The 12,691-nt window shown below is 39.5% G+C and overlaps 1 protein-coding gene across 1 annotated transcript in view; it reads left to right on the top strand.

The window, feature by feature from the left end:
• Positions 1–12,691, top strand: part of LOC132824426 (low-density lipoprotein receptor-related protein 5-like) — a 207,830-nt gene that overhangs the window by 62,024 nt on the left and 133,115 nt on the right. The window contains exon 4 of the mRNA XM_060838902.1: positions 11,293–11,489. Within this exon, the coding sequence (XP_060694885.1) occupies positions 11,293–11,489 (197 nt within the window). The remainder of the gene's footprint in view (positions 1–11,292; positions 11,490–12,691) is intronic.

A 12,691-nucleotide genomic window follows, 5' to 3' on the forward strand; every position in this document is an offset into this window, starting at 1 on the left:
CAATGTTTACATCTTAGTCACTTGAAATTTATCTTGATTGTTCCAGACCTTTAATGGAGTTGCTTCATGCAGCAGTCACCTGGCTAACTCTGACTCAAGTGTGAAGTGAGCAGGAAGGCTGTGTCTGCTTTGTTCTATGCAAGCACTGATTTGCGGTCAAAAATTAAAGTAGTTTCCTTTCCCCAAAACAGGCAAGCATGTTGTGAGTGCTGATGAAGACAAACTTTCTATTCAGCATGCTTTATCATTACCACTGGGGTCAAAAAAAACAAGCATGATGAGAGGAGAGAGGTGCTGTGGTTGTGTAGAAAGTGCAGACGGGTGCAAGGTTTTGATCATCTCTGCTATACAACCAGTGTCTTTGAAAGCCTCTTCAAAGGCTATATTTCCGTGCATTGAAGGGGCTTTGAAATGAAGACTGTAAAATGGATTGTTGGATTTTTTTAGTTCAGTGTAAAGATTTGCTTGTTATTTCAAAGTCCAGTGAAAAGATGACTCAGTCGTGAATAAACAAGTGGGATATGCTTATTTTGCATTATAAAATATCTTTGCATGTGAAAGATAGTGTTCCTAAATCAGTTCTGATTTGTACTTCTGCTTTAAAGAAAATGAAATTTAGTAAAATAGGTAGTGTGGTAGTTTCTGTGAGCCTTCAACTTGATACTTCCTTCAGCAAGATAATTTTCTTCAGGCAAGTATACAAGGCTACAGACTGCAAACAGCATGAAAACCTTGCGATTAAAACTATTAGTTATAACAACATATTGGTACACTTACACAAATTGTTGCCATATGCTAAAAGAGCTGTGGGGATTTATGAAGACATTAAAAAACATTAGCAAAAATTATTTTGATTTGAACTTTACAGATCATAGCAAGCACACAATAGACTTTTTTAAAACTCCATTAATTATCTGGTAAAAACAAAAAAAATCATGTTTGAATCATGAATCAGGCAATTGAGAAGTCTACTCCTGTAGAATGACTGATGTGGAATGCATGCTCCCTGATGTAAGGATGAATCTTTCTCTAAATGTCGAGCAAAAGTTGGCAGAATCAAGAACCTTTAGTGTACGCAGGGGTCTTAGGTTAATTTTATTGAAGCCATGCAGCACACCATTGCAAGGCACTATTAAGCTTTCCACTGATCTGCCAATGAGAATCATGCTACTGTTAACAAAGCTGTCTTGCACACAGATTGGCTGCAGCCCATGTGGAAAGAATCTCAGCCAACCTCATCACCCACCCAGGCCTGTTGTGATACCACTCCAGGTTTTGTTAAAAAGCCAAACTGGACAGTTACCAAAGTTCTCAGCAATTCCCTTGAGATACTGTGATATCTTGGGTTCAGTTATCTACTTGCAAATCTGCACAATTGATTGGTTGATACTGGCAGCAGAAGAGGCATATACTTTGCAGTGATTGATATTAAACTTAGGCCTTGTCCGTCGATTTTTGTTGTCGGTAGCCATGGCTAGTTGCTGCAGTGCATTTTGTAAATAGTGCACACTGCCACCAATGTACTTCATTGGAGGAAGGAGTATATGTTCAAGATAGAGGGTGGAGTGCCAATCGCATTCAGAGCTACATCTTCGCCGAGAGTTCCTCCAGTGTTTGGGACTTCATCCCCTACCCTGTGATCTCTCAACTCCCACCATCTTCCCCACCCAAAGAAAAGCCATATACACTGGATTCAGCAATTGAATTGCATCACTAATTGCTCAGGCTTTAATTCAGTAAAGGAGTAAAGGTCCAAACTAAAAAGCTTTTACCACTGAGGCATGCCCTGGAAAAACTTATAGCCTAGCAACACAGTCAGAGAAATCTAACTACCTAAGAGAAATTGCTGAAATAGAAGCCCAGCTATTTGAAGACACTTAGCATTATTAAGCCAGAGAGAGGGTGTCCTACATTTGAAATGGCACAACAAAAGCAAGTAAACATATTGCAGGACAGGAATGTGTAAAATTTGTAGCACATCTGAAGACGTTGCAGGGGTATCAGACAAAAAGTGTTGGCTACAGAGCAGCTATCAGAAGAAGGATCAACATTGGCTTTCACTTTTTACCTAGTAAACAACATAGTGGAAGATGAAATTTAGAATTTAATGTTTGTCATCTTTCTCTTTGGGATTTATGATAGTTCAGGAACTGGATGCCACTGCCTTTACATCTGAGTGCATCTAGAGTCACAGCTCACGTACAACAATTGTGACAGGCTGCTATCCTCCTTCAAAAATATGTTCGCTTTCATACACATTGTCCAAGGGAACCGAGAACCCTCTTCAAGATTGATGACTTTGGCGAAAGAAGAATGGAATTAGAATAAAAGATGGCCACTGTAACTTGTTTATGAAATTAATAGTTGTGAGACAAATGTGAATCAAAGGGTTAACTGTACCAACACAGTGACAATAACTACTGAGAAAGTATGTGCATAATTATGACATTAGGATGTCAGATCAGATTGAGATCTGATGGAATAAGACATGAGTAAAGCCCTGCTGTACCATGCTTATATACCTAGTTTATGCATGATAAATATTAACAATTTACACTCACCTTGTGTTCAATTACTGTGATCTTTTCACTACTTAGTTCTGTTATTGGCTGCATCTCTAAATCAGTTGTCAGGACTTCAGGTTTTTTGGATGATCTTCATTACTGAAGTATCAAATCCTCAAATCTACAAGCAATATTTTGTATTATCAGGTCCTATCCATAAAAATATGCTGCTTGTAATTTGCTTCAAGTCTAGTATTTTTCTGCATTTTACTGCTTGAATTATAAATGGAAAATTGAGCTGTGATTTGTGATACATCATTCTGCCTTTAACAATATCATATGTGTTTTCGTTGTTACCTTTAAGTGAGATGAGCAGTCAGAAAATCCCAAATAATAGAGGCTGAGCTAAAAATGGATTTAAACATTGCATGACCTTAGCTTTCATTGTCTCTTTGTCATTTTGTCTTTGCCTAGCAATGGTGAAGAAAGGCAATAAATAAGGACATTCTGGTTTCTAGGTGACTGCTTAGGTGTGAGTACATTTCAAAGGAAGTTTCAAAGAATTTCTGAATCACTAAGTTGCTTCACAGTAGTCATTTTGAGTCTTTTTTTTAGTATTGTCATCAGAATCTTGCTATCAATATCCTGCTGTATGTTCCTAGTACTTCAATATCTTAAACCCTGGAACATTTTGAGCAGAGAAGGATGTAGGAGTGCTGATATTAACTTCACCATTTCTGTAATCTGCAAATTCCTATTGCTGGCTGCATGACTAGGTGTTAGGCATGAACAGGATTTGACTTGTGATGTCTATTTGTCAGATGACTCTTGCTATTTTGCTCACATTTTGAAATGGTCACTTCAGCAACATGCTAATGTCAGTGTCTTTAAAGTAGGCAGGGATAGTATTTATGATGAAAAAAAACTAGTAATGATGTTCTTCTCTCAACATTAGGAATCAATCATTTCTTTTTAAAAGCCATTGATAGGAGAAAATAGTTTTTTGGATTTGAAATGGAAATATTTTGTCAACCTTTTTTGCACTTTTGTTTAAAGCATTTGTATGTTCTTTTGAGTAAATCATTATGGTGGAGGAAGAATGTAGAAGCTTCCTCTCTACCTTGGCAGAAATTTGAGCAGAGCATGCTTGACTTAATTTTGTTTAGTATTGAACTGTCTTATGGCCAGCGAGGTTGAGGTTCTATTTAAGAATCCAGAATGTTCTGTGATTATTTTCTGGGTCTGTATGTGTATTTTTTATACAGTTAGTTTGCTCTACAATTTCTAAGACAAAGTTAGCGCTTCCAAACCATGGATTAAACTTCCACCTGTCTATTTTTAGGATAGATAGTTTGGGCAGCAATTATTTAATTTCTGCAGGTGCAGTGAGCTTTGTGTCGGCCTACATCAGCTGCTCTAAAAGCCTTGAAAAGAGATTCCATGAAACCTCCTTGAACGCACCTCACAAGCACAATATTTGAGAACGTGCCATCAAAAGAATAAATCACAGATGATGTATTAATGGGTTTTGATTTCAAAGATTGCAACATTGTATTTTGCCCAGCCGATGTTTGAAAGAATGTGCGCTGGAGGATGGATGTGATAGTGCTGTTAAAGATCTATTAAGGCTTGGTCTTGCCTCATTGATGGCATTTCTCCTTTGGAAGGTCACACATTCTATCCTATCCAGGATTTTACCACACTATCATGGTCATTACTTCAATAGGGCATTAAGGACGCTCCAGCTTCCATTTGTTCTTTCCGCCTCACTTGGAAGTAAGTGGTCCCATAACACTACGCAAAATAGAGCAGGGAACTCTCCTGCAGTTCTGACCAACTTGGTTCTTCAACCAGCAATGAAACCAATTATTCACTCATTTTATTATTGTCATTTATGAGTACTTAGTGTATTTCCCTGTGAAACAAGAAGAGTTCAAAACTAATTCATTGGCTGTGAAGCATTTTGGAAAAGTTGTTAGGGTGTAGCAGGTGCAACCTAAATGAAAAAGCAGTTTTTTAAAAAGATAGGATAATGATAAATGGAATCCAAGATCAGCTCTGAATTTATTTTAATTTTAATCATTTATTTGCTTATGTTCTTTTCCATAAGGTCTCTATCATTAAACAGCTTGATTTCAAAATTTCAACAGAAGCATAAGTCATATCTGTACAAAATGTTTTGTTCTCTGACACACTGCCAAATCTTAATTGCTGTACATCAAGATGGTGCCCTTATAACCTGGCAATTGTGATGCCCGGAGCGAGCGCTGTTTAGCGGAAACTTGAGGTTTATGGTTTTTGCCAAGGTGTAGTTAGTGTATGAAACAACCTGGAGTCTTAGGTCATGTGGAAGGAAAGGGTTAAATCACTTTTAATGGTTCAAACAATGTTGCATACCATGAAATCAAACATCAATCCTTTTTATACAAGTCTTTACAACTCAATGGGCGTTGCAAGCTCTATAACTCATTTGTAAATAGAAGAATAAGATCTATGGTTGTTTGACTTTGATTTTTTTCAAAGTTTGCCTTGTTTTTCAACATGTAGTTGTTATTATTTAAGTGTTTCTTCTTACAAGCTGTATACTACCACAGCTTATTGAAGTGTAGGGAAAAAGGCAGCTGATTTTTCTAGGTTTCTCTACTCCAGGTTGGTTTGCTTTTTTTTTGCAAATTGTGTCAGTGATGGCTCAGTTGCTGGAACTCCAACCTGTCTCACAAGGTTATGGGTTCAAGCTCAACTCAAGAAGTGGAATGCAAAAATTAGCTTAGCACCCAGTGCAAGATTGTTACACTGTTAGAGGTACTGTATTTTAGATGAGATATAAGCCAAGACTTTGTTTGTGATCTCAAATGAACTTAAAACAAAATGCTTTGGCACTATTTTTAAGAAAAACTGGAGGGGGTTGGGAGCGGTGTTATCCTGCCTGATATTTATTATCAATTGACCTTACCAAAGCAGATTATATAGTCATTATCATGCTCCGAAACATGAAGAGGTTGCTGTGAGCAAATTGACAGCCACTTTGCCTACATTACAGCACTGACTAAAGCCCAAAGTACATTGAATGTTTTATGAACTGCTGTTTGATCAGACATTCCAGATAATCAAGAGGTATGCATAACCATGTACCTCAGTAAACTGACCGAGAACAACTTTGAGACATCATCATCCCTCATAAAATCTGTGTAAAAATATCAACACACCTCTTAAAATCAATGTAAAACACAGTTAGTAATAGAGATATAATGCAGGGGGTACACGCATCACTGTTATACTTTATTTAAGGGGACATTGTGATAAATCGTGGTACTTGAGGTGTATAATTTTTGTCTGTTTATCAGGAATGACAATTGATAAGGTGCCAGTTAAAACAAAGTTTGCTGAACTTCATTTGCTGTAAAGTACTTTGGTGATCCAGTGATCATGAAGGGCACTATAAGAATCAGTATTTTTCATTTAATTTCTTCGTTCCTCTCTCTTCCCTTCCTGCTGTCTTTCTCTGTCTGTCTGTCTGTCTGTCTCTCTCTCTCTCTCTCTCTCTCTCTCTCTCTTTTTCTCTCTCTCTCTCTCTCTCTCTCACATGTACATGTTTTCTCTCTCTCTCTCTCTCTCTCTCTCTCTCTTTATCAGGTTGAGATCTGTTGTTCGGACCTACTTAGAGCAATTTATTATGCATATGGATCATAACATCTTGATATAGTCTTGTACTATATCTTGTATTCCATAGCTTCATAAGTGAGCGCATGGCATAATAAAGCATGAATCAGGAATTTATTCAGAGGTACTTGAATGAGAAAAGAACTAACAGGCTGTACTGACCACCACAGCCTATGTGCACTGCAGTGTGAGAATCTGTGTTGGCAATGTTATTCTGTAAAATGTACTCCATAATATTCGATTAGAAAGATGTTCTTGTCTTGAGTGGAAATAAACATGTTGTGGTCTTGATTATTATGTTTTACTAAGACCCACTTCTTAAATTTTATTTCAGCACGTAACTAACAGTGTAGGCTTTGCTTGTTTGAAAGGTTATTGCTTTTGAAACCACTTGAGATATTTCATAAATTATAGCCAGATATTGTGGCTAACTTGGCAGTCTTAAATAGATTTAAATTAACTAGAAAATAAGTTTGAAATATGTGCTAGAATAAATAACCTAGGTGTTCAAAAATGTTTGGGAATTCAGGGCTGAAGCTTGTAGAAAGAAATGAGATGGAAGTAAAATCCAATATGTAAATGCCAGTCTTCGGTGTGTTACAGACCGCGAGAGATGATAACTTCTTGAAAGAGATGAATGGCTCAGAAACTGATGGGGTGGCTAGCCAGAAGGCCTATTAGGTTTTACTGCTGTTACTTGGCATGGCGGGTATTGTCCCAATGGCAGGTGGTGGAGGTCCCAATTAGCCATTAATTGGCCCCTTGACAGTCCTAAAAAACCATGGATAGGCAAAGATAAAATGTCTACAGGATGGATGGGATATGGTCAGGGTACTAATTTTGAGAGTGCAACAGGTATTATAGAACATTACAGCCTGTACTGCGCTGTAGGGAGGATATTGCAAACAGTTGCAAGAAAGGTGGAGCATGAGCCTTGGTTCAGGTGGGTACAATAGGAAATGGCTGTCAGGCTGGTGGAATTGCAAAGGTCACTGACCTTCACCCAGCAATGCTTCAGCCAGACCATGGCGAATCTGTGGGACACTTTGCCATGGAGTGCTGTGGAGGACAAGTTATTGCGTAATTATCTCCATCTTAAATACAGGTTCTTGATTACTGAGGAGATCAAGGGATATGGGAAGAAGACAGGAGAATAGATAGAACATAGAACGTTGCAGAGCAGTACAGGCTCTTTGGCCCTCGGTGTTGCACTGACCTTTGAAACCAATCTGAAGCCCATCTAAACTACACTATTCCATTTTCGTCCATATGTCTATCCAATGACCATTTAAATGCTCTTCAAATTGGTGAGTCTACTACTGTCACAGGCAGTGCATTCCACGCCCCTACTACTCTGAGCAAAGACACTATTTCTGTCCTATATCTATCACCACTCAATCTAAAGCTATGCCCCTTGTGCTAGCCATCGCCATCCGAGGAAAATGGCTCTCACTGTCCACCCTATCTAACGCTCTGATTACCTTAAGTCACCCTTCAATCTTCTTCTCTCCAGCAAAAATGGCCTGAGGTCTCTCAGCCTTTCCTCATAAGACCTTCCCTCCATGTCAGGCAACATCCTCGTAAATCTCCTCTGGCCCCTTTCCAAAGCTTCCTAATCCTTCCTGTAATGCAGTCACCAGAACTGTACGCAATACATCAGGTGCGGCTGCACCAGAGTTTTGTACAGCTGCAGCATGACCTCATGGTTCTGAAAATCAATCCCTGTCCCTGTCCCTGTCCCAGAAGCTAACACACTGTGTGCCTTCTTAACAACCCTATCAACCAGATTGGCAACTTTCAGGGATCTATATATATGGATACCGAGAGCGCGGAGTTCATCTACGCTACCAAGAATCTTACCATTAGCCTAGTATTCTGCATTCCTGTTGCTCCTTTCTAGTGAATCACCTCACTCTTTTCCACATTAAACTCCATTTGCGACCCCTCAACCCAGCTCTGCAGCTTATCTATATCCCTCTGTAACCTACAACATCCTTCTGCAGTATCCACAACTCTACCAACCTTACTGTCATCTGCAAATTTACCCCCCATCCTTCTATGCCCTCATCCTGGTCATTTATAAAAATGACCAACAGCAGTGGACCCAAAACAGATCCTTGTGGTAGACCACTAGTAACCAAACTCCAGGATGAACCTTTCCCATCAATCACCACCCTCTGTCTTCTTTTAGTTTGCCAATTTCTGATCCAAACTGCAAAATCACCCTCCATCCAATACCTCCATATTTTGTAGCCTACTGTGGGAACCTTATCAAATGCTTTACTGATATCCATATACACCACATTAACCATTTTACTCTCATCCACCTGTTTGGTAACTTCTCAAAGAACTCAATAATGTTCGTGAGGTATGACCTACCTTTCACAAAACCATGTTGACTATCGCAAATCAACTTATTCCTTTCTAGATGATTATAAAACTTATAACCTTTTCCAGCACTTTAACCACAACCGAAGTAAGGCTCACTGGTCTATAATCACCAGGGTTGTCTCTACTCCCCTTCTTGAACAAGGGAACAACATTTGCTAACCTTCAGTCTTCAGGCACTATTTCTGTAGACAATAACGACATAAAGATCAAAGCCAAAGGCTCAGCAATCTCTTCCCTGGCTTCCCAGAGAATCCTAGGATAAGTCCTATCCGGCTCAGGGGACTTAAGTATTTTTACACTTTCCAGAATTGCTAACACCTTGTGAACCTCAATCTCATCTTGTCTAATAGCCTGTATCTCAATATTCACCTCGCCAACATTGTCTTTTTCCAGTGTGAATACTGATGAAAAATATTCATTTAACGCTTCCCCTATCACCTCTGACTCAACGCACAACTTCCCATGACAATCCTTAATTGGCCCTAATCTTACTCTAATTATTCTTTTATTCCTGATATACCTATAGAAAGCATTAGGGTTTTCCTTGATCCTATCTACCAATGACTTCTCATGTCCCCTCCTGGTTCTTCTTAACTCTTTCTTTAGTTCTTTCCTGGCTAACCTGTAATTCTCAACCACCCCAATTGAGCCTTCACATCTCATCCTATAGCTGTTCCTTGAGTAAGCTCCACATTTCAATTGTGCCCATTGCCTGCAGTTTCCTTCCCCATCCTACGCATCCTAAATCTTGCCTAATCGCATCATAATTGCCTTTCCCCCAGCTCTGGTCCTGTGGTATATACCTTTCCATTTCCGTTGCTAAAGATTTGAGAAACAGAACAGCTATGATCAAATGGTAGAGCAGACACAATGGACTAAATGGCATAATTCTCTTCCTCTATCTTATGGTCGATTTAGAGGGGCAAACTTTCTACTGGTTGGAATCATACCTGGCAGAGAGGAAGGTAGTTGTGATTATTGCAGGTCAATTATCTGAGTTCCAGGACATGTTTATAGGAGTTCTGCAGGGTAGTGTCCTATGTCAATCATCTTCAGCTGCTTCATCAATGATACCCCTCCACTGAAATGTGAATGTTTGCTGATGATTGCACAATGTTCAGTGCCATTTGTGACTCTTCAGACACTGAAGCAGTCCCTGAGAGGTGATGATCTTAGGCGTTTATAAAATCATGAGGGCCATGGAAAAGATGAATAGCCAAGGTCTATTTCCCAGGGTAGGGGAGTACAAAACCAGATGACATAGGTTTAAGGTTAGAACAGAGAAATTTAAAATGGCTCTGAACGGTAACTTTTTCACATAGAGTATAGTGTTTGTATGGAATGAGCTGCCAGAGAAAGTGGGGGAGGCTGGTACAATTACAACAATTTAAAAGGCATCTGGATGAGTACATGAATAGAAACGGCTTAGATGGATACATGTCAAATGCTGGCAAATAGGATGATGTCAGATTGGGATGTTTGCTTGGCACAGAAGAGTTGAGCTGAAGGGTCTGTTTCTGTGCTGTATGACTGTGTGTTCAAATACAAGATTTGGACAATATCCAGGCTTGGGCTGACAAGTGGCAAATGACATTCATACAACACAAATGCCAAGTAATGACCATTGCCAATAAGAGACTGTCCCTTGACATTCAGTGCTGTCACCATGACTGAATCTCCCACTTTAAAAATCTTGGTGGTTCTTATTGACCAGAAACTCAGCTGGATATGCCACATAAACACAGTGGCTACAAGAGCAGGTCAGAAGCTAGGAATACTACCGCAAGTAATTCACCTCCTCCTGACTCCCTAAAGTTTGTTTATCATCTACAGGACACAAGTCAGCAGTGTGGAATACTCCCCACTTGCCTGGATGGGTGCAGCTCCAACACCATCCAGGACAAAGCAGCCCATTTGATTGGCACCACATCCATAAACTTCGATTCCTTCCACCATCAGTGCTCAGTAGCAGCAGTGTGTACTATCTACAAGATGCACTGCATAAATTCACAAAGACTCCTTAGACAGCACCCCTTCCAAATTTACGACCACTTCCATCGAGAAGGACAAGGGCAACAGATACATGGGAACATCACCACCTGCAAGTTCCCCTCCAAGCACTCACCATCTGACTTGGAAATGTATCACTGTTCCTTCATTGGGTCAAAATCCTGAAATTTCCTCCCTAAGGGCATTATGGGTACTACAGTTGACATTGACTGCACTGGTAGAAGAAGACTACTCGCACCACCTTCTCAACGGCAACTAGGGATAGGCAATAAATTCTGGCCAGCCAGTGATGCGTGTGTATATATATATATATATATATATATGAAGGATATATCCTTCATTGCCTCCCTTCCCTTTTCTAAGCTACCTGTTCAAATCCATATCCCTGTTTCCTTAATTCTAGGTTACAGTCTCTTGCTCAAGCCTTCAGCTACACCTCAAAATGTTCTTTGGCAGACTCCCAAAATAACAAATACTTGCTATACCCCTTAATGATTTACTTCTTTACTCCTGCCTTCCTGATACCACCCCCCCGCCCCTCCCACCGGCCCCCAATCTAGCTTGGTTGTCCTTAATCCTCTGTAAAATACTCTGAAGTGTTCTTCTATGTGTCAGCTGATGTTGAAATGCAGCGTATTTTTCTGCTTGAGCAAGAAGGATTGTGTATGATCTCAATGCCTTTTTTTTCCCTTTAATGGATTTGTTTTCTTGTTTGTCCTTTTAACAGGCAAGAGGTTGTGCAAGGTACTCTGACTCATCCATTTGCCCTGACATTGTTTGGTGAAACCTTATACTGGACAGATTGGCAAACCCGCTCAATCCATGCTTGCAACAAGAGGACTGGGGCAAACAAACGGGACATACTTGTCAGTATTTACTCTCCCATGGATATCCAGGTTTACAGTCAAGAGAGACAACCACACAGTAAGTTTGAGGATGGAAATTAAGAGTAAAATTATAATATCAACCTTTTTTTTTAAAATAATATTTTGATCAAGTTCAATGTATAAGATCAAACAAGAAAAACAATTTATTACTAAATTTATCCATTTCTTATACACATGCATATTAATGAAACCCTGCTCCAAACAAATTAGAGAAATGTCTTAAATGGGTTAAAGTATGGCTATCAAATTTTAATTTTAGTTGTCATGTAATGGTATATTTGTTAAATCTAAATATCTTCATATTTAACTTCAATCCTGTGATTGGAATACAATTATTCTTTATTTAATACTGAATTCCAGAAAGGGACAACTTCAAATGAAATAACATGATTTTCCCGTTACAACCAGTGTTAAAGCTATAGTTAGGTTCTGTCACTGTCACAAAAGAAAATTATAAACCATTATGGGCTGTATTTTCAATTTATTTTGGCTGTGTAATTTTCAGGACTTTCATGGCAGGTGGCCTATCATGGCTTACGGTAACTTTTCTTACATTGTCTTTTGCTTTTCACCTCACTAATTATACAACCAGCCTCTTTGTTGTTTCTTGCACAGTCCTGACAGAAAAGGCAAAATTCTGTGACCTTCCATAAAAACCACTGGAAAACCATGTTTAATACCCAAGTGCACTCCATTTCAGATGCTGCAAGCCAGGAATTGTCACCTTGGGAAACTGAAATGTTTCAGAATGAGAAGCTGGCACTCTGCTTTTCAGAAGGGATCTGGAGGTCCTGGTGACAAGGGGGTCAAAAGGAGGACTGAACAGACCTTGACGTGGAGGTGCTGCTGTTGGACTGGAATGGACAAGGTCAGAAGTTACATGACACCAGGTTATAGTCCAACAGGTTTATTTGAAATTACAAGCTTTCAGAACCCTGCACCTTTGTCACTTTACCTTATGAAGGAGCAGCGTGCTGAAAGCTTGTGATTTCAAATAAACCTATTGAACTATAACCTGGCGTCATTGTGTGAATTCTGAGTTACCTTACAGAACGCCAGAGGACACCTGAACTAGGCAGAGATATAGTGTTGTGGGTTAGTGCTGTCTCCACAGTAAGATGGAATGCACTACAGTGTCAGAAACTGTTCAGTGATCTCCTGTGCTCTGCACCGGTAAGCCCCACCATCTTCTCTCTGCTACTTCACACTCAGTCTATTCTTCCACTGCACACAAACCTC

This window comes from Hemiscyllium ocellatum, chromosome 18 (assembly GCF_020745735.1).
Source record: "Hemiscyllium ocellatum isolate sHemOce1 chromosome 18, sHemOce1.pat.X.cur, whole genome shotgun sequence".
NCBI lineage: Eukaryota > Metazoa > Chordata > Chondrichthyes > Orectolobiformes > Hemiscylliidae > Hemiscyllium > Hemiscyllium ocellatum.